Genomic DNA, 21,289 nt, shown 5'->3' with positions numbered 1-21,289 from the left:
ACATATACGTATACATACATACACATATATATAAAAGAAATAAAATGGCCTGACACTAATATACAGGTTTGTTTTCCTGACACAGTATTTTTGCTCTTGAATCCAAATGCCTAAATCCAACAAAAGCATCAGAAACTTTGATGCCGTTTCAAGGACTCCCATATGAGCCTGAGATGAAGAGTGCCAGCAACGGTTGTAAATGTTCACACCAGGAAGTGGAATTTTGTATCAGGTCTCATCTGGAAAATAATAAAGTGCCCCTGGCTTTCAGGGATCTGTAGACAGCAAATAAGATAGTAGTCCGGACTGGTTTTGACTGATAATCTAACAAAGCTGCTTGTCATCAAAACCCTAATGTAGTTGTTTTTCCGACATGAGTAACGGTCCATCTGGGCTGCTGAATTATTGACACCAGCAAATATGTTGTCATGTGAATCACCCAAGAACCGATTTGTAAAGAAGCATCCATAGCTAATACTAATCTAACCGGAAATGATTTGCGTCTGCATGTTTCTTGGTACTACTCCTGTGTAAGTCTGTTTGCTTTCATCACCATGACTCCCTAGTGTAGCAACACTTTGTGGCCTCAAATGCTCTCAGGGTACAATTCATGTCATGCAAGAGTGTGCACAACAAATGCTGTCATCTGCTGGGCTCTAGTGGGTTTCGTGCTAACAGAATCTCTAAAAGAGGATGTGAAACCCAACAGGGAAGCCTCATGCAGTTTAAAATGCTCTTGTTTAAAAGGTCACTTTAGAAATCTGAACCATGCAATACTAAAAAATATATGAAGCCACGTCTGATACCGTGACACATTGCTACAGTTCTGGTCTAATTGGCCATTATAGAAAACCACTGTGGCAGTGTGGCTACCCATTCATTAAGAGTGCGGTAAAGCAACATCGTGTTGTCAGCTGGTAGAGATACGGCACCTCTACAGTGTCACTAACAGCTGCCATAGACATATAACCATCATAGTGACTTCATTCCATTAATTGAACATCTAATTCCCGAGACTGTTCATATTTTATTAATTATTACACATGCCAAATAAGCTACGACTCACTATTTTTAATATTTGTGGCCTGTTTTCATTTGTTCTGTTTGCTTTGGACATCCATCCGCTACAGCTTTCCTTGCTTCAGACCATTACCATCATGTTGCTTTGTTCATTAGGAAACTGTGGATCATATATCCTCAGGCATCCATGTCCGGCTTGATTAGTGTTTTTGCTAAAGTTGAGCTAGTCTCCTCTAAATGGAAAAACAGCAGGGTAAGTGGGCTCTTACAGCGCTCCCAGGTGACTAACAGGCCGATGGAGCCGAGCACCTTCTGCAGAGTGTTTCCTGAGGTATCATCTGTCCTAAGATCACCTCAAGTACTCATGTGAGTAACAGTTGATTTAATGTTTTGTTGCCCTGTGTGATCCTGATGCTTGGGTTGTCATCTTTTAATAGCCACTTAGCTAATGCTACATCAAGCTTAATTAAATCAGCTGTCTCAGACGTGATGACTTAATGATGGGGAACTGCTTATGTAATGATTTTATGCTTGTCTGTATTTAGATTTGATGGTCACATGTACTGTATTTCACAGCTGAACAAGCTGATTTCAGGACTCTGGACAGCTCCTGTGTTTACCAAGTTTAGGTTTAGATAGAATAACAAGACACTTTTGCAAAAGTGGACAGTAGGCTACCAACCTATTTGTAGCTTTCTTTAACAGTCCACATTTGAGGATGAACTCAACTCACTTGGAAAAAGTTTACATATACAGCAAATAGTGGTGTTTCAGTACCAGATCTAAGTGCAGCTGTTGGCATGAGTGCAAACACATTACTTCCTTTGCAGAGGCACAATTTCCTGAGTTGGAAACAACCAAGACTAAAACTGTTAAGTGCAAGCCCATAAGACACTATACAGAAAGGAGAGCAGATGTAAAGTGTTCTTAACTTGTGTTATCTACTTGTCTTATGAATTTGAAAAAGATATTCAGCTAAACTTTATTTAAAAGCAGAGTGTACTTCAGTGTACTTGGTGCTAGTGTGACGGCTTCTGGTTTGCAGTGTTAGTCTAAATGAAAGAAAATTGACTTTCTTTTCACTCAAATAGCTTTTCTGGGCCAGGTCCACAAGCAGTCTTTAGAGGAATAATAATAGAAGGTCAGACCTATTTTTAGTGTATCAGGAAAGCTTTTAACATGTCGCTGGTTTTGAAAGAATAAAGGGACGTTCCTGCAGGAGGCGATAAGCTAATTGGCTACTATACTTTCTTTTGCATTTTCTATTGAAAGGTGTTGAGTAACAGGAGAAAAAAGAATAGACCAAGCTGAAGTGGCCAAAAATGGATATGAAATTGAATTGGGGTGAAACTGTGTGGTGGGAATCCCGAGGTGGGTGTGTCTGCTTTGTCATGACAATAGCATTGACACGGTGAGAGAGCAGCTGGTAGACGTCATTCACTAGCCTTGCCATTAATTATTAAAATTTGCTCTGTGTTGTGCTGCGTGCAACAGTCTTTTAATTTTACTCTGGGCTTTCCAATCAATGGGTCTACAGGGAGCACAGTTTACGTATTTTAAAAATCCAAATAAACAGAAAATCCAAAAGGATTATCTAATACATGCACTGTAATGCCTTGAACTGGTTTGTCTCATGGAAGATTAGACCAGTCTCATAGTAAACACAGACCCCCCCCATACATCTAAATCAGGATAATGCAGCCAGGGCTGTGACGTCACCACCCCCAGTGTTCTGATTGGTGGAATGGTGCTTCTAGCTCATGTCTCCCCAGCCTCCCACTGCACGATGATACAGCGGAGCTGTGCAGTGGGAGGGGGGCTGTGCACATCCACACAGGCATGGCTTCTCTGGCTGGGAAAAACACAGGAAGATTGAAATATGGAACTGTAAATTACCCAGTCTGCTAGACATTTTCCTCTACTGTGTGTATGTGTGTGTGTGCATGTGTGTGTTTGAGTGAATCAGTGTGTGAGCATGTCAGGGAGGAGGGGACGTTTTCATCAAAGCCTCCAGCAGCTTTTGCCTTCACCGGGGAAACCAGGCAGCCAAATCTGTTTTGCTTCCTGCTGGAAATAGGAGGGGAAAGGAACAGTTGTGTGTTTTTCCACGATGGATCCTATCATCACGTGTTAGCATGTATGTACGGAGGGACTCATGAAAAGCAAAGGACGGCAGCTGGAGAGTGGGTTGTAGAATGGCTCACTACAAGGATGGATCTGTCAGGAAGACTTCTTTAAATCTAGTGACGGGATTCTTTCAGTATCTACGTGGTAAGAAGGGCAACAGCAGCCGCCGTCTCACATTAATTACTATTCTGGGATGTTAATAACACACGTTAATGATTTGTAGGTGAAGCCCTGCTATATGGAGGAGCAAACTATGCAGTAATCCTATGCAGCTGTACATGTGTTGCATCTGTGTATGTGTTTGTGTGTGTTGGTACGTGTGTATTCTGCTTCAGTGGGCATCCCCTATGCATCAGTGATGAAACATTTGCCTGTGGGTCGGTGTAGCGTCTTTGCTCACTCTACAGTGTTGCCATTGCTTCCTTAAACATGTGACCTTTGCATATATCCCTACGAGTGGATGTTTAAAAATGGCCACTGTATGCAGTGTGGAGCTTTAGCTTGCCGGCATGCATGGCAAGTTTTTTGAAGTCCTTGACGCACACAATAGCCCAAAGAGGACAAAGAATTCACTTATTTTGTGAAACGTGCTGCATAATTCATGAGGCATTGTGGGGCCATAATAGACCACATAAAAGGAGGGGGGGGTGCGACAGGGAGAATAATGCACGTTTTTGCTGAACACAGAGGTGACTTGTGAGATGTGCTGGCAGAAATTTTACGTTTGCTCGTTCTCTTGTTTGCCTTTATGACGTTGTCACATTGCTCGTGCTCTCCAAGCTGACACAGAACTTTCCAATATGCTTGATGCGGTGTTGCTGCAGAGGCAACGCTAAGCAGACAGGAAGAGTCCAGTAAACACTTCACTGTGGGGTTTATGCTCCTGTAGTTGCTAGAAGCATCACCATATCCATAAAATCAAATCGCAGTCTTAATCTGCAAGAGCAAATATCTGATAATGATCATGCGCTCCTCCAATCCAGCCTTGTATTATTGTATGCTAACATTCAGTTATAAAAGGACCTGGTTGTTATCATTTATTTACACAATCTGTGGTATTCATTTTCAGGTGAGCAAGAGGCGGTTCAGAAGAGAACCTTTACAAAATGGATCAACTCCCATCTAGCAAAGGTAAGCCTTCGTGTACATCATAAATCATTTGACAGGTTTTGCAGGCAGTAGGAGTTTAGGCAGTCATAAAGGACACATGCGTAGAATAAAAGTGCCATTGCAGCATCATCCAGTGAGTTGGATGCTAGAGATTTCCACGCCCATTAAATGTTTAGAATATTTTATTTGCTCCTTATGATGTGGATTCTCCTTTGTCGGTGATGTTTCCGGCAAGAAAACTGTCACAAATCTGGCTGCAAGAGGAACTGTGCTAAGAAATATGAACAAGATGGAGCCCTAATAATTCTGTTTGTTGAACTTTATCTAGTTATGTGTGGCTGATTGACCAGTTTATCTTGTTAAGGCGGTATGTGAAACTGGATCATGTTAAATGGAAAAATGTTTGTGTTTTTACAGAGATGTCATGTGTCATCCCTGGATCGACTTGTCTGAATTCTTTAAGAGCAGATTGTTATTTTTTATAAATCACTGTATTTTGGAATTCACACCACATTTTGTGTGACTCAAATGAAACTAAATGACTGGTCTGACCACATTGGGACGTTATCTAGGTTTGAACTTCCTCCAGTCGTCTCCCTTTGACTTTGGCCTTTGTGTGCCTTTTCCCCTTGGTGGTGTTACTGTGCACCTTTGACGTTCACAAATTTTCCACTGATATGAGGGAGTCATGTGGCTCAGTTTCCAGGGTGGGATTGATTTCTTAGTTGGGACAGCTATTTTTTCCATGGTGGTAGACTTTCTGTGCTTTAAAATCTATTTAAAGCTGACCGAGCTATACAGATTATAAGAGCATACATGTTATTTTATGAAGTTATATTAATAATTACAAAATAGCTGCTCATGTAAGTATTTACATGAGAGTCTCCAGTATGTTATTTTGTGTAGCTTGTTACAATATAACAGGCCTGCATGTTCATTTCCATTTTCTTTGCCCCAAATATGCAGTCAACTGCATCCTGTCATGGAATATGCTGAGCTGTGAATTGACCTGTATATGGTGCCAAATAAAGAAATTCCTTTTAATTGAAGCTGAATAAAGACACATCTGTTTCATGCATATTGCACTTTTCTACTCATTAGGTTATACTGGTGTTTGTCTTCGGGATTTCCTGACAGGACCTTGTTAGGTTTGAGAGAGAACATTGCCTCAGAACTGGGCACTAAGCCACTCCTGAGGAATAGGCACCATCTTGTCAGCTGCAGGGAGGCTCTGTGGTCGTCGCTAACAAGCCTGTTTCTCACAAACAACATTTGCGTTCTCTTCATTCTTGGCAATTTACTGGAATATCAGTAGCATTTCAGGGTATACATTTTTAAAAAAAGCAAAACAACTTTCATTTGTGTTTTTTCTTCCCTACAGTGTAAACCACCACTAGAGGTTAATGACTTATTTGAGGACATCAAGGATGGGGTGAAGCTCCTGGCTTTGTTAGAGGTGCTTTCGGGACAAAAACTAGTGAGTATTGCTTAATATTTCTTGTCCAGGATTAAAAAATTAACTTTATGTGAAAGTTCTTTTAACATAAGGTGCTTAAATCATCTTTTTTGCACTATGATTTTTATTTTTAGAGAAGTTGGGCACAGAAATTATACAAAACTATGTCTCCACGTACATGTGTTATTTAATGAGTATGGGTTCACTGGAATGCTTCAAAGTATTCAGCAGTAATTTACTGTCAGTTATTTTTCTTCTGTAATGATGCTTTATATATATATATATATATAACCTCAACACACAGCAGACATCCCAAGTCAGCCGTAAGCTAGTTTATATGCAGGATTAGCCTTTTTCAACTTCAAGCAGCTTTGAAAATCACCACTTAATTTACGTAATAAGAGCCCTGCAAATACTCCCAGGCCTCTTTTGCTGCCTTAATCTGATGCTGAACGTGGCTGGTAAAGCAGACACAATGATAAGGTTATATCATATACCATATAACGTGTTGATACCTGAGCTTTTCTGACATGGCTTTGTCTGCTCACTTCCTGTCCTCTGACATAAGCCACGTGAACAAGGCCGGCAGTTGAAGAGGATTCACTGGGTTTCCAATATCGGCACTGCACTCAAATTCCTGGAAGGCCGAAAGGTAACCATGGGGTCATAATGGGAGCATATTGCCATTCTTAACAAAAGTAACCCTCGAGTATGATTATAAATACATGAGAAAACAGTCTTTTGCTGATAAATGTTGGTGAAGCTTGTTGTGGCACATGCATGATGTTCAGTGAACTGGCTAGTAAGGGGGGAAAAAAAGGCTTCTTTATTACATAACCCCTTTATTAAATCCCGTGGCTCAGTAAAGCTTGCGTCCCACTTTCATTCGGCTTCTCTGAGGACTGAGACTCACAGTCACTGTTGTCATTTCTCTCCCATCATGTTTGGCAGTCTGTGTACCGAGGATCTCCGGTCAGTTACTACTAAACCTGCTGTGTGATCTGATACGCTGCACCCTCTCCATTTTCTGCATGAAGTGTACTTGCAAAGCGCTTGGAGGCTGATGTTCTGTTTATGAAACATGCCATAAGGATGCATTTTTTAAGCACTGGCCCTGAGCCCATTAAAGCTGAGCCATAAACTTGTCATCTCGCTGCAGTTCTCCATTAATGCAGATATGTTTTTCTTTCTTCTGGTTTCACTGTGGCTGTGTCTGACCTTCTGGTTTTGCTGTCATAGAGCTGACCTACATCAAAAATCTTACTTTGATGACTATTAGCAAGAAAGCAAATGTCTATATCTATATGAAGTTGCGATATATTCCGTCCATTGTGACCCATTACCTTAATTGTGTTATTTGTTGTGATTTCAGATCAAACTTGTTAACATTCATGCCACTGACATCGCAGATGGACGACCATCAATTGTCCTTGGGCTGTTATGGACCGTAATCCTTTATTTCCAGGTAAGCTGTTATCAGATGTAATAATGAACCAGCACAGGTATGTATAAGCTGTTTAGTTTTTAGCATATTTCAGTTTGAAAGCAGAGCCTATTTGATTCAAACAACCCTATAATGGCATTGTTGTTGTTCTTTTCCTTCTAGATTGAGGAGTTAACCAGCAACCTGCCAGCACTCCAGGCTCTGTCCAACAGCAACTCCTCTGTAGAAAGTATCGCCAGCTCTGAAACAGGAAGCCCACCCATGAAGAGAAAAGTGATCAACAAGTTTCAGGGTAATGCCAAGAAGGCCCTGCTAGGATGGGTGCAGTCTACCTCAGCCAAGTATGCCCATTTTTAACCAAGCACTATGAGATGACCAGTAGCTGGACTTGATACGCATTTTTATAACGTCAAACGCGTGTTTTTAAGGCATCATGGAATTGAGGTCAAGGACTTTGGTCCCAGTTGGCGTGATGGTGTTGCATTTCAGTCAGTGGTGCACGCCATCAGGCCAGACTTGGTTGATATGGATGTGGTACGGAGAAGGAGCAACAGGGAGAATTTGGAGGAAGCCTTTGCCCTTGCAGAAAACGAGCTGGGTATCCCTCGTCTCCTGGATCCAGAAGGTGCTCTTGACTTTTCCTTCCATTTAAAGATTAATCATAACGTAACATTCTTCTGTATCTTAGATAATAAAAATTTTTCTGCTTTTATGGAGCTTAACCTTGATTTGTTAAAAACCCCAAAAGATGTAAATTAGCTATCAAACCAGACTAGAAACAAATGAGGGGCCCTTTGTTTCACTGGGAGTTGGAAGATCTGACATTGATCTGACTTTAATTGTTGCACAAATTTCTCAGATTCTCAAATGTATGAAATGTTTGTGTTCAATCGCAGATGTGGACGTTGACAAGCCAGATGAAAAATCCATTATGACATATGTGGCACAGTTCCTCAAGCACTACCCTAACCCCCAGCAGTCTGGGCCTGACGGATATCATGATGAGGTATTTTTTCAAAGTAAACAAATTGTATATGGTGGTGGGGTCGGATCATTTGAGAGTAATACCAATGAAACAGTCTTTGGTGCTGGCTAAAATTGGAGATTTCACGAGAATTTAATTCACACCTGCTGCCATCATTTTATTTGTGGTATTTGTGGTTCATGCTACACAGTGGTATGCTGTATAGTTACCATGATTCAGTTTCCCATAATCAGACTCTTTCATTTTCACCATCGACATGCTTTTGTTTTTTTGCACATTAAGCTGCTTCTTGGCTCAATTCCAACTTTTGCATTGTCGGTGCCCGTACTCCAGGTGAGATCTAAGGTCGTAGCGCTGCATGTTTTGCCCTGTCTGGCTTCTCTGCTCAGCCATTTCTGTCCCCCTATGTGCATCTTTCTAAAAGTGCATCTAATGCGTGCTGTGTGTTTGCATCTCTTTGTGTGATTTGCTGCTTTCCTGGATAGTTTGGTCCTCAAGATATAGAACAAATGCTTGAGGTATGTTCCACACTATTAACAAAACTAAATTAGACACAGTCCTTCCTCTTTTGACTAATCAGTGGACACAAGTATTAGCAGTATCTTAATTTTTAATGGATTGTCTTTTTTCTAGTCGTTTTTTTTCCTTTATTTGAAGTTGTTGGGGTGTGGGTGGTCTCTCAGTCCTGTGTGAGCAATAAATCAAAAATGACTAATAGTTCAACATTTCTATGAACAGCGAGAAGAGCGAAAGATCCTGAGAGAGCTGAAAGTGTTTTTAGATCAGCTGGAGAGAGATGTTCTGAGGGCCCAGGGATCAGAAGGGAACCTTACAGATAAATATCAGGTGGGTTCAGAACCTGACTTGCAAAGTGCTTTTTTTTAACCAGCTAACATTTAATGCATATTTGTCATTGCCATTGTTTTGCAGGCATTCAAGAGCTTCAGCGTACAGTATGAAATGAAGAAAAAACAGACGGATCCATTGCTGCAGCCAGTGCACAGAGATGGCAAGCTGTCTGTGGACCAAGCACTTGTCAAACAGGCCTGGGATCGTGTGTCTGCCCGGGTAAGAGTCCTGCTTTCTGCCGCATAAAGGAGATTATTTATAAATAAGCCAACCAATGGAATCGTAATCATGACAGTTGAATCTTAAATCAATGAAGCCTTTTACATTTTTTCATCCTGCATTCTTTGAAATGTAGAATATTTGAAAGAAAGTATAAACTTTGGGATTTTCCTTTTCAGTGGCTGCCAAAGAAAGTCCAGGGGGAGGATTGTGTTTGAATAATGAGTTTGTTCACTGGGGAAGGGACGGGAACAGAAGAGGTTTTGTTTATTGGGCAGTGTGCTCCTCTCGATATCCTCATCTCATCTAGATTGACCAACAAACCCGTATTTAGCCTGAGTGCTTGTGAGCATGTGGAGATGGTTTGATCTTGTGCAATCTTGTTAAGTGGGGTTTTATTAATGATGTCAATTGCAGCTGTTGGACTGGCACCTCCACCTGGACAAATCCCTGCCTGGTCCTTTGGGTGTGATTGGAGCCTGGCTTCATAGGGGAGAGATGGCTCTGAGGGAGGACTTTCCAATTCAACAAGTTCCTGAGGAGACCGCCAATGTTCTACACAGAAAACTAGAGCAGCATAAGGTAACATAACACATTTTTGAACCTCAAGGTTTTTAGATATATGTTTTTGCAACAGAAGGCATGGAGCTTAGGATAAATGTGCATAATTACGTGTGATGATACTTTACAGGAGGTGTTACGAAACTTAGAATCACACAAGCAAACCTTCCAGCAGATTCACAAAGACAGATCAGTGAATGGGGTACCTGTCCCATCTGAGCAACTCCAAGATATGGCTGAACGGTAAGACCTCATTCTCTGAATATATGATAATATTATATACTATATACATTGTATGTATATATAATTATATATTTAATTATATTATTTGTGTGTGTTCTCTAAAAATCTTTATGTCTTTATTCTTTATGCCCATGATTAATATACAGGTTCAATTTCGTGTCAACATCGTCACATTCCCACTTGATAAAACTTGAATTCTGGGAAATGAAGTACCGACTGATGGCATTTCTGCTGTTAGCTGAGGCAAAGCTTAAGTCCTGGATCATTAAATATGGTAGAAGAGATTCTGTTGAGCTATTGCTCCAATCATATCTCGTAAGTAATATAGAATTAACGTTTTCATATTAGCTCATCCATCCTCTCCAACAAAGTACAGTTGATTGATTTAATGCTTTGTTCTTTTTCCAGACTTTTGTAGAAGGCCACAGGTTCTTTGAACAGTATGAAATGATCTTTGCAGCTCTGAAACAAGTTGCAGATGTTTATGTCAAGTCTGACAGCTCAAGTAAGAACCTTTGCATTAATTCATTTGTTTATGTATTAACTTTGTTTGTTCTTAAAGTTTTCTGGCCAATTAATAAAATTATTATTATCAATATCATGTTACAGGGTCTAAAACCTGTAACAGGGGTAAGTCCAAAACCTACCCTGGCAATCTTAAAAACCCTTCTGCCTGTCTCCCAATCTGACCAGCACTTCTTCTTTTCGATCATACCAATAACTTCCAGAACCTGAAAATAATCTCTTACCATGCATGAGGTTGTGACAATAATTGCATCAGCTAGAATGCTAACCTGACCTAATGACCTGTAGCACTGACCGAATGAAACTCTGATCAGTAAATATAGTAAAAGATCAAATGAATTATAGCAAAAGATAAAATGAATGTATTTGGATTTGCGCATTTTCTTTCAGTTGATGAAGCTGAGGGGGTTAGTAAGTTTCTCAGTGATGCCACAGCCCAGTGGAAAAACCTGTCTTTGGAGGTCCGAAGTGTTCGCAGCATGCTGGAAGAGGTGATCTGTAACTGGGAGAAACACAGCAGCACAGTAGCAGCTTTGCAGGCCTGGCTAGAGGACGCTGAACAGATGCTTAATCAATCAGAAAACGCCAAACGTGTAAGTACAAGTAGTGTTAATTTGATCAGAACGTTGCAGAGTGCCGCCGCACTAAATTGTTGGGCTTTTATTTTTCCTATTTTCAGGACTTCTTCCGAAACCTTCCTCACTGGGTTCAGCAGCACATGCACATGAACGATGCTGGAAACTTTCTCATTGAGACCTGTGATGAAACGGTCTCTCGTGATCTGAAGCAGCAGCTTCTTCTTCTAAATGGGAGATGGAGAGAGCTGTTTGTTAAAGTCAAACATGTAAATATATCATTCAAACAAAGAATATTACATCTAACATGTATATGCATTTGTTTGTATTCATTGGTGCAAGGACAACGGGATTTCTTTATTTTCTTTCCATCATTTTTAGTATGCAAGAGCAGATGAGGTAGATAAATTGAGGCAAGACTACCAGGATGGGATTAATACCCTGAAAATATTCATGGATGCAACAAATGAGAAGATGACTGCTCCAGTGCAATTATCTTTCCTAAATATCAGAGCCTTTGTCCAAGATGTTGAGGTAAACAGCCAGCATGCTCATCCATTTCAGAATTGTCTGTCTGAAAAACTGCATAACTTTCTCCACTTATAATTAGGAAATCAAGCACAAAGTCCCAGCGATGGAAGCTGCTTGTAAGGCGGCGAGCCGCACTGCTCAGCTGTTGACAAAAGACACTCCACAGGACGAGGTTTCACAGATGATGGCTGTGATGGCATCGATCAAAGAGCAGCTGAGCAAGGTGTCCAAACAAACAAATATGCTAGATTTTATTTTAGATATCTAGTATATCATGACTAAGATATATTTAAGAGCTTGAGCTTATTGACAATCACCTGTCACTTAACAAGTATTCTCTCTTCTGGTCAGGTAAGAGAGAGGTGTTTACCTCTGCTACGAGACTCTGTGTCTCTGTTGCCTCCTCTGGAAGAAATGGAAAGAAACATTACAGGCTTTTACCAAGCTCTGGAAAAAGCTAGTTATATCACTGGCACTACAGACTCTGAAGGACCAGTGGACTTTAAACAGAAATGCCAGGTAACCATTTAAATTTTTACTAAGCACTGTGTTTTAATTTGTTTGTTTTGTTTAATGATGTTTTAAAACCTTTGATATTATTGGATACTGCAGGAGCTGGCAACTTTCACACATAGCTGTAAGAAATGTTTGGCTGTGATAGAGAAGAACCACCAAACTATTCAGAAAATAGTACACAGCAATAAAACCCTTCAGCACATGGACATGAGCCTTTTACAGAAAAGAGTCGCAGACCTGCAAGTCTCCTCACAGGTAGTGTAATGTGCATTAACACTTTTCAGTTTATTAAAAAGCTTTTTTTCAGTGAGGGAAAATGGTTGTCTTTTTGTTTAGACAATGATTAGGGAATCTACAGAGTGGCGAAAGCACATGGAGGCCAACAGCAGCCTGATGAAGAGGTTTGATGAATCAAGAGTGGAGCTGGAAAAGAGTCTTAAACTGGCACAGAACTGTCTATCAGAAAGAGGCAACCCAGAGGAACTGCTCAAGAAACACACGGTAGGAAATATAATCTCTATAAATGAATTAAGTGATGGCGGTGAATACAATACAACCCTTTTTTGCAACCGGTTTGATTTTACAGGAGTTCTTTGGTCAGCTGGACCAGCGCGTCTTGAATACATTTCTCAAGGCTTGTGATGAGCTCACAGATATTTTGCCAGAGCCAGAGCAGCAGGCACTACAGGAAACAGTCAGGAAGCTGCACAAGCACTGGAAGGTGGTTATCATTTAACAGATATAATGTTTCAGCTCATTTTAATATGTTTTGCATGTGACATAATCTTGATGTTGATGATGTCTTGACCATTTGTGTCAAATGTCAACTTTTTTTATTTGCCATTTATCAGGATATCCAGACGGATTCCCCCTTTCACCTACTGCGCCTTAAAGTAGAGGTAGAGAAGGGCAAGTTGATGGTGTTGCTGCAGGACTGCCAGGCGGAGTTGACCAGGGAGAACCGTCACTTACCTAGCACGGGCAGTGAGAGACTTATCAAAGAGCACAGGGTACGCATAGACTGACGGCTGCATTTACTGCTTGCACAATTTAATTAAAAGTATTTTAATAATAAACATTGGCCATCCCTGGTTGCATTAGGCCTTTTTTAAGGAAAAGGGACCCCAGGCAATATTTGAGAAAAGACTACAGCTGATGGAGGAACTTTGTCAAAAGCTGCCTGAAGGTGATGCAGCCCAGCAGACTCTGGAGACGGCAAGGAAGGATTTCTCTGAACTTCAGGAGGAAATTGAAAGCACCAATCAAAAACTAATGCAGCATCCAGACAAATGGAAGGAGTATAATGCAAGGTGCAGCCCTTTTTCTTGGTACTTTCTTTGAATTGCACACACTGAATAGTTTCTGTGATTAGAAAGTTGTTTCAATGGCTGATAAGATTACTTATTACTCCTCTAATACTCCTCTAATCATTTAATGCTCCTATAATACAAACTTTCCCTATCTGTTCTGCAATAGATATGCTGAATTCTCCTGCTGGCTCATATCCAAAGAAAGTCAGTTGAGACTGCTGCGAAATCGCGCCAATGACCCTAGAAAATATGGCCAAGTGAAGACTGCCATCACAGTTAGTTAATTAATAACCTACAGTCCAACTAACCACTGATAATCTCTGTCACATTCATTTTAATCTGTGATTTAAAATGTGTTACAACTGAGCAGCTCAAACTGCTAAATTATTACATCTCACAGGCTGGTGCCTGTGAACACGGCATGAGGGAGTTCACATTCTTTGGGTGTGTGCAGGAGCTGAGAAATGATGCAGAGCTCCAGGAGGGAAATCTTGGATGGCTGAAAGCACGTATGGCTGTTCTTATTGAGATTTCTGCCGAGAGTGACGGCCAAAGGCAAGGAAGTGCACTGGGCAAGCTCTCTGCTGATTTTAAGGGGCTTCTTGCATCTTTGTCTGAGGTAGATAAACTTTAGAGATGTTATTCTGGTGCCAGGGCCAAAATAGATATCACAGCCAACCCTCTGTTTGGTTATCCAGGCTGAAAAGATGATGCTAGCCGTGGAAGACTGTGTGCAGTTCAAGGAAGAAGTAAAAACTACATTGGATGACTTGATACAGGGACAGAAAGAAGTGCAGGATGAATTTGTCAAAATACTGGATTCTCCAACAGTCAGAGATGCCCAGCAGCTACTTCTGATTTACCAGGTACCATAGAGGGTTTCTAAATTTGGTGTGTTAGAAATGTTCGATTAAGGTTCATTATTGGTTAGTTGGTTGATTAGGTTGTCAGCCTGTAATGCTCCATTTTTCATAGCAACTGTCAAAACGGCTGAAGATGAAGAGGAAAGATGTTCAGCAGCTAATCACCAGAGGCCAACAGCTTCAGGCTGAGGAAGGACTGGGAGAGACATTACAACAGGACCTGCAGTGTTTAGATAACACAATTAGCAAAATGGAACAGAACATGGATTCACAGGAGCAAAGTCTAGAGGTGGGCAATGAAATGAAAGTCTGTTGGGTTATGTATTTGACAAGCAATATTTAAAGATATTTGGGCTAACTGCAATCAGTTGAGTTTTAATATTCATTATGAAGGACCTTTTTTTTTACCTTAATGACGATGTGTCTTAATCCCCAGGTTACACTGGCGGCGTGGCAGGAGTTTGACAGCCAGCAGGAGGCAGTGCACGAGTTCGTGAATAAGACACAGTCAACAATAGATAGAGACCTAAGTTTCAGTAGTCCAGAGAGCCTGGCCGTTGAACTTGATCAGACCCGAGTATGTAAAACTACACCTGTATTTATTTTCTGTGGCTTCATCTTGCCTACTGAAAGTAGTTAGCTATCAACTTGGAGAGTGCTACCAGTGTTATTTCTTTCCTAAATAGGTTTTATTAAAGCAGTGTGAAGCAGAAGTGTCACACATGAACACTTTGCTGAAGAGAGCAACAGAGATCCAGCTTGGTCCAAAGAACAAGAGTCTTCTTTTACAACAAGCTCGATCGCTGAGTGAGCAGGTAGACAAAGTGGAAGCTGGGCTCAATAAAGAGTAAGTTTCAGAGTTTTAGCTTGCACTATTGTATAAATCTAATATGCTGTTGTGCCACATATGTGTCGTTTGACACAAAATATGAGCAGTATCATGTTTGTACTTTTGAAAGACATTTGTAAGGATGTAGTGTAATATGTTAACACAATCTAGGCAAATCAAGCTTCAATGGTGGTGAATCCGGTCCTTGAGGTTCGGATTCTTGCTTTCGATCCTACGCTTTCACCTGGTAGGACATAAATCCTGGCCAGATTCAGCCTCAAGGACTGGATTTGCCCTTCCCTGATAGTGAATGTAACTTTTTAAATGTTCCTTTAACCTTTGGTCCAACCCTATTATATTATTTCTTTATTTGTTTCAGCATCAAAACTTTGGAAGAAATAAAGGATCACTGGGATAATTTTGCAGGAGCATTTGAAACATTTTCTTTATGGATATCTGAAAAGGAAAAGCAGCTGGATGGGCTGCAATCTTCTACCCTGCCTCTCGAGCAACAGATCAACACAGTAAAGGTGCCGTGTGTGTGTTGCAGTACTACAATATACCGTAGAATACTGTTATAATAGTTAAAGTAAATGACAGCTAATGTGCATTGTGAAGCACTGCTAAGGCCACTGCCAACATTAATATTGCTCCCTAATGCTTTGTATTTCATTCTGCAGATTGTTGATACAGAAATTCAGGAGCGAGCTGAGGTTCTTTCTCAGCTGGAGACACGTTCTCAAGCACTAGCCCAGTTTATGTCTTCAGGGGAGGCAGCTCACATTAAGGCACGCCTGACTCAAATTGGCAGGTATTGGGAGGAGTTGAAAGAAAGCCACCAGCAGCTTGATGGACAGCTGGAAGAACGCTCCTCTCACCAGCAAAAGTTCAAAATTAGCCTTTTGGAGGTAAATAAACTTACTTCACAATGAGGAATTCTTTTGCAGGACATTTTGCATATAATTTATTTTTGAGCTAAGCAAATTTGTAATTCGCTATTTGTTTTAACATTTATTCTCCACCAGGTGCAAGAAACTCTCAGAGACATTGACACAAATCTAGAGCATCCTGTTAAATCCTCCACCTCCTCTGCAGAGACCTATAAAGGTCTTCAAAACCACATGGTGACTTTAGTCATTCTACTTTTATTTTTTAATTAAAAAAAATCAATACAGTGCTGACATTAATTATTGTAGTCATAATAGTTTTAAGATTACTGTGTCTTGTTTTTGTCCAGGATGTCTTTCAGAATCTAGAAAAGCTGAAGGGAAATTTGCTGTCCCTGTCTGCCAGCGCCCGAAGACTTTGTGACAAAGAGCAAGCAGAAAAGACTTTGGCAGAGCTTAATACCAGCTATGAGCAAAGCATGGAGCGGGCAAAGGTGAAACAGAGCGCTTTGGAAAACCTGTTTTCACTTTGGCAAAAGTGAGTACAATTAAATATTAACGCAAAGTCTGGTTGTCAATTTTTCCTGCTGTACAATTATTTTGAGGACATCAAATCTGTGGTCTTTGAAACATCAGTGTTTGTGTTTCAGATATGAAAAACTGAGAACAAACTTCATCTCATTCCTGGAGAGAAGCGAATCTGCATCCAAACAAGAGAGCAACTGTCTGTCAGCGGATAAATCTAAGCTCCGCACAGAAATACATGATTTACAGGTGACACACATAGAAATATCACTTTGTTTCCCAGATCAACTGCCTCATAGGGGATAATTTTACTATGATAAATAGTACAAATGTAAATGTTACTTAAACCACAGTAATATTATAGTCCAAGATTTCTTTTCTTCTCGCAGGCCTTACATTCTGAAATTCAGTCTTTCCAGCTTGTTCATCCTGAGCTTGCTACTTTAGTCAATTCATTGTGTCCAACTGCATCTGAAGAAAGAGTTCAGCAGTTGAAAGATGACCTTGGGACTCTGCAGAAGAGATTAGATTTTCAGAATGAAGTCATCCCTGAAAGGTAAGACAATGTTAAGGAATCCCCTGTAATGATTCGAATACCTTTCGTTAGAGGGTGTTAAAGTATAGACCTGCTAAAAATCAGAAAGGTTGGATAAAAATTTTAGATGCTATGTTTTAAAGCTATTCACTAACAGAGTGATTAATATAAATCACATCCATAAATCGGTATTCATAGTGTGTGACCCAAGACAGGTTTGTCTCATTATCGTGTATTATTATTTTGTCGCCCAGAATCAAAGAACTACAAAACCACCTCTCGCTGGTGGAACAGTTTGATCAAACCCTCCTCAAGTTTTCCCATTGGTGTGACAGCATACTTTCCAGTCTGAATTCACCATCGCAAGTCAGCATCAGCGACCTTCAATTGACCTTCTCACAAGTGAAGGTAGAAACCAAAGGGGATTAGTGTATTAATGTTTGCTAGTTACTTCATTTGTTACAGCAAAAACCAATCAAATACTTAAATTGTATTTGACAGGAGACCCAGGTGGCCTTACAGAAGCAGTTTGGGGCAAGACAAACTCTGGAGCAGCAAACTGAGAAGCTCTGTCAGCTCTGTGAGCCAAGTGATGCACAGCTCCTTAATAAGAAAGTAGACAGCTGTCTCCAGCCTTATGTAGAGGCCCAACACATAACTGAGCAGCAGTTAGAGTGCCTTGAAAGACTTGAAGCTTTTCTCCACACCCACAGTGTGGCAGCAGGGGTGTTGCAGGGTTTGAAGCAAACCGTGGAGAGTGCCGGAAGCTGGGACCGTGGAAAAGTAGAAGAACTCCAACAGGAGCTGGCCACTATTGTCCCAGACATTAGCCACCTTGAGACTCTCGCTGTTAATCTGGATAGCAGCCTCTGCAAAAGCCATCTTCATATAGGCGTCGATGATGGTTCTCGCAAATCGTGCCGCATGTTGGCTGATACCCTCAGTGCCGAGCTAGATGCAGTAAAGACCTTACTTGGTACAAAGCAAAGCGAAGCAGAAGCCCTGGGGGCTCTGTGGACCTCATTTAGACAGAGGAAAGAGCAACTACTTAAAGCTGTGGAGGACATTGAAGAAAAGGCAGACCAACAGAGACTGAAAGAGCCTACCATGCATGCACTGCAGCAAAGGTACAGGGAAATGTATTTCCATCAATATTATATTCATCAGTGTGTCTGCAATCATTTCTTGCATTTGCAAAAAAGGAGTTAAGGAAAAGTTGGTATTGTTCAACTCTTTGTCAGGATAAAGTTCTTTAATCAGATGGAGGATGAGCTACAGTCTCACCAACACGAGGAGCAGTGGCTGAGGGACAAGGGCCATCAGCTGGCCCAGAAAGATGCAGAGTTGGCTGGTGAGGTACTGAGGGAGCTCAGTCTGCTGGAGACCACCTGGGAGGAAACCAAAAGGCTCATCACAGAGAGGTACTGAGGGAATAAAGGATATTCATGCAATGCATCAGAAAATATTGTTGGTTAAACATGTGCATGGATGCAAGGAATTTATTATATATTACACAATTTGTCTTGTTTTAACAGACAAGAGCAGTGCAACACCCTTGCTGACCTTTTAAGAGAATACCAAATCCTGAGAACATCCATTAGCAGCATATCTGAGGGTGCTGGACATCTCAGTGACATTAGCTCTGTCCTGAAAGACCATGAGGGAACCAGGAGGTCACTAGCAAAGGTCAAATCAAATTATGTCATCTTTCATGCTTTACGCCACCTTTCTGTAATAACAGTCCTCATCGCTGTTTAGCATTGCTTTAAACCTGGTCATGAGAAGATTGTGAATGTTTGTTGTCTGTGTGGTGCCCTCTTTGTTACAGCATGAAGCAGTGAAGATAGAAATGGCCAGCAAACAACATGAACTGGATGCGTTTTCCAGTAGAGGAAAACAGCTGTTGTCTGAGCTCCTGAAGATCCCTGATTGTGATATTCACATCATCAAAAAGGATATGGATACACTTGTGGATCAGTGGCTGGATGTAAGTTTAACTTCAGGAGTTGTTATGGTTGTACTGCGTTATTTCTAGAAGTCCCCTTAAAAACTGAGGTTTGCTCTACATGTCAGGTGTCTGAGAGGATCGATGAGAATATTGACCAACTGAACCAGAGTCTGGTGCTGTGGGATGATGTGCATAAAATCAGTGATGACATTGAGAGTTGGGCAAACAATGGCTTGATTGAATTAAATGAGGCCCTGAACAATCTCAATGACACTCAGAAAGTTTCAGAACGACTATCTGTTTTAAAGGTAAGATCACTGCCACAGTAAGAATAGTAATAGCTAAAAGGAAAATAAAAATAAAATCACATCACATCACACATGCAGGTGGAAATGAGTGAGAAGGAGCAAAAACTTGAAACCCTACAGAGCAAAGTGTCAGAGGTGAAGAAATGTAGTCAAAGTCAGGAAACACCTGCTAAATTACAGGTAATCAAGTTGTTTGTTCTTCTGGCTTTAAATGCATTTTTATATTTATGTTTTATACTTCATAGTTTAATTCACCCTCAACAGATTCTTCAGAATGACCTTTGTAAAAAGATCAGCACAGTCCACAAGCTACATGATCAGGTCAAGGCAAACCTCACGGATTTCACTTTCCAAAGAAAACAACTGGAAGACTACATCACCCAAATGTCTGCATGGCTAAAAAGTATGGAGGATTCTCTTGTTTCTTCACCCACAGGATCAGATCCTGAGGACATCTGCAAAGTAAAGGTGCAGTCAGTTAACAATGCCTTCATTTACATCACATGCATTGGCAACATCTTTCAAATCATCTTTATTTTTTTGTGTTTCAAAGATAAAACTTTCTTAATGCAGCATCTATAAGATATTTAAATAACTTTGCTTTGTAGGATCTCCAGAAAGAATTGCAAAATCAGCAGGGAAGTATTGACTCTACCAGGGAAGGTCTCAACACCCTGTGTCGAAAATATCCATCAGAGGAGCTGGCAAGTTTGGGTTCGGCTCTCACTGACCTCATCAAGACTTACGAGTTTGTAAACCAGCTGTCTGCCCGGACCCTGACGTCACTGCAAAACTGTCTTCAGCAGCAGTTCATTGGTGAGTTATTGTATGTAAAGGAACTTTGGACATTTTTTTTCATGTGCTTCTAATGTTGCCATTCTTTTTCCTTTATTTCCTTAGATCAAGTTCAGGAGTTTCATCGCTGGCTTAATGAACAGAAGGAAATTGTAAAAGAATGCTCGGACCGATCGGGGGACACTCAAATTGTGGAACGGAAACTACAGAAATTGAAGGTACACAGGAACAAAATACATTGAAAGTTAAGTGGACACAAATAAAGTTAAAACTGACGAGTTTTGTGTTAGGGTGCCATGGATCGCGTGGAGGAGGGGGAGGTACGCCTTACTCAGGTCTGTGAGAACGGAGAGAAACTGTTACTCCATCTTCCTAAAGCCAGTGCCGGGCAGGTCCAGCAGCACCTGTCATCCATCCAGCAGGACTGGGACAGCTTTGTTAAGCAGTGTGGACAGAACCAACAAATCCTGGACGACAGTGCCTCTCTCATGAAAGGGTGAATGTCACACAAAACGGCCCCCTAAAGGACCAGCCGCTGTATGAACTCTGCAATGTCAATTCTCTACAGATTTGAGGGTCGCCTTAAAAAGCTCAGATGGTGGGTGGAGAATGTGGAGAAGAGAATGACTACAGATCTGCTGGAAGCAAAACAGCATGGTCCTGAAAAAGCTGTGCTTGAACAAGTCGAGCAATATCAACAGGAAATTCTCAAAGAAAGGTTTGCAGAAATGTTAAAATCAAGACATTTTCCCAGCACTTAAAAATAAACAAAAAAAACCTTGTGTCTTTGTCCACGTAGGGATTCGTTCGAGCGCCTATGCCAGGAGGGTCAAGCACTGAATGAAGGTGGCCGAGGTGATGGTAGCGAGACCAGAGTCTCAGCTCAGCTGCAGTCACAGCACCAGGCCTTGCTGAGGCGTGTGAGTCAGAGGGTGCACACCTGCCAGCTCACTCTACAGGAGCAACAGGCCTTTGAAGAGACACTGCAGACCACCTGGAACTGGCTTAATGGAGTTCAGGAACGCCTGGCATCGCTCAATAGCACCATTGGCAATAAAGAGACTTTGGAGAAAAGACTAGGGCTTGTACAGGTCAGTAAATGATGTGTTTTCTTGTCTTTTCTTGAAA

At 41.1% G+C, this 21,289-nt stretch overlaps 1 protein-coding gene across 15 annotated transcripts in view; it reads left to right on the top strand.

The window, feature by feature from the left end:
* The window catches only part of syne1b (spectrin repeat containing, nuclear envelope 1b), a 58,419-nt gene that overhangs the window by 2,027 nt on the left and 35,103 nt on the right, over positions 1-21,289 (top strand). For 6 of the 15 annotated variants that reach the window (XM_057058484.1, XM_057058475.1, XM_057058487.1 and 3 more), the window contains exons 1-52: positions 2,827-3,291; positions 4,217-4,278; positions 5,639-5,734; positions 6,282-6,365; positions 7,086-7,178; positions 7,320-7,498; positions 7,586-7,782; positions 8,054-8,163; positions 8,425-8,475; positions 8,628-8,660; positions 8,881-8,988; positions 9,073-9,210; positions 9,628-9,792; positions 9,902-10,014; positions 10,161-10,329; positions 10,423-10,519; positions 10,624-10,644; positions 10,930-11,132; positions 11,219-11,383; positions 11,496-11,648; positions 11,725-11,868; positions 11,997-12,164; positions 12,258-12,416; positions 12,498-12,662; positions 12,748-12,882; positions 13,013-13,171; positions 13,263-13,471; positions 13,638-13,746; positions 13,926-14,090; positions 14,170-14,337; positions 14,447-14,623; positions 14,771-14,911; positions 15,021-15,181; positions 15,543-15,693; positions 15,844-16,071; positions 16,189-16,287; positions 16,401-16,588; positions 16,701-16,824; positions 16,965-17,131; positions 17,365-17,518; positions 17,612-18,237; positions 18,352-18,531; positions 18,646-18,796; positions 18,939-19,097; positions 19,184-19,366; positions 19,445-19,546; positions 19,631-19,834; positions 19,975-20,182; positions 20,267-20,379; positions 20,452-20,657; positions 20,730-20,879; positions 20,961-21,252. In XM_057058484.1, the coding sequence (XP_056914464.1) occupies positions 3,216-3,291; positions 4,217-4,278; positions 5,639-5,734; positions 6,282-6,365; positions 7,086-7,178; positions 7,320-7,498; positions 7,586-7,782; positions 8,054-8,163; positions 8,425-8,475; positions 8,628-8,660; positions 8,881-8,988; positions 9,073-9,210; positions 9,628-9,792; positions 9,902-10,014; positions 10,161-10,329; positions 10,423-10,519; positions 10,624-10,644; positions 10,930-11,132; positions 11,219-11,383; positions 11,496-11,648; positions 11,725-11,868; positions 11,997-12,164; positions 12,258-12,416; positions 12,498-12,662; positions 12,748-12,882; positions 13,013-13,171; positions 13,263-13,471; positions 13,638-13,746; positions 13,926-14,090; positions 14,170-14,337; positions 14,447-14,623; positions 14,771-14,911; positions 15,021-15,181; positions 15,543-15,693; positions 15,844-16,071; positions 16,189-16,287; positions 16,401-16,588; positions 16,701-16,824; positions 16,965-17,131; positions 17,365-17,518; positions 17,612-18,237; positions 18,352-18,531; positions 18,646-18,796; positions 18,939-19,097; positions 19,184-19,366; positions 19,445-19,546; positions 19,631-19,834; positions 19,975-20,182; positions 20,267-20,379; positions 20,452-20,657; positions 20,730-20,879; positions 20,961-21,252 (8,058 nt within the window). In that variant the 5' untranslated portion in view covers positions 2,827-3,215. Of the gene's footprint in view, positions 1-2,826; positions 3,292-4,216; positions 4,279-5,638; positions 5,735-6,281; positions 6,366-7,085; positions 7,179-7,319; positions 7,499-7,585; positions 7,783-8,053; positions 8,164-8,424; positions 8,476-8,627; positions 8,661-8,880; positions 8,989-9,072; positions 9,211-9,627; positions 9,793-9,901; positions 10,015-10,160; positions 10,330-10,422; positions 10,520-10,623; positions 10,645-10,929; positions 11,133-11,218; positions 11,384-11,495; positions 11,649-11,724; positions 11,869-11,996; positions 12,165-12,257; positions 12,417-12,497; positions 12,663-12,747; positions 12,883-13,012; positions 13,172-13,262; positions 13,472-13,637; positions 13,747-13,925; positions 14,091-14,169; positions 14,338-14,446; positions 14,624-14,770; positions 14,912-15,020; positions 15,182-15,542; positions 15,694-15,843; positions 16,072-16,188; positions 16,288-16,400; positions 16,589-16,700; positions 16,825-16,964; positions 17,132-17,364; positions 17,519-17,611; positions 18,238-18,351; positions 18,532-18,645; positions 18,797-18,938; positions 19,098-19,183; positions 19,367-19,444; positions 19,547-19,630; positions 19,835-19,974; positions 20,183-20,266; positions 20,380-20,451; positions 20,658-20,729; positions 20,880-20,960; positions 21,253-21,289 lie in introns of those variants that run through there. The other 9 variants (XM_057058477.1, XM_057058479.1, XM_057058478.1 and 6 more) reach the window with 9 other exon arrangements.

The sequence above is a fragment of the Takifugu flavidus genome, chromosome 16 (genome assembly GCF_003711565.1).
Source record: "Takifugu flavidus isolate HTHZ2018 chromosome 16, ASM371156v2, whole genome shotgun sequence".
NCBI lineage: Eukaryota > Metazoa > Chordata > Actinopteri > Tetraodontiformes > Tetraodontidae > Takifugu > Takifugu flavidus.
This window is presented reverse-complemented; position numbering and strand designations above follow the sequence as displayed.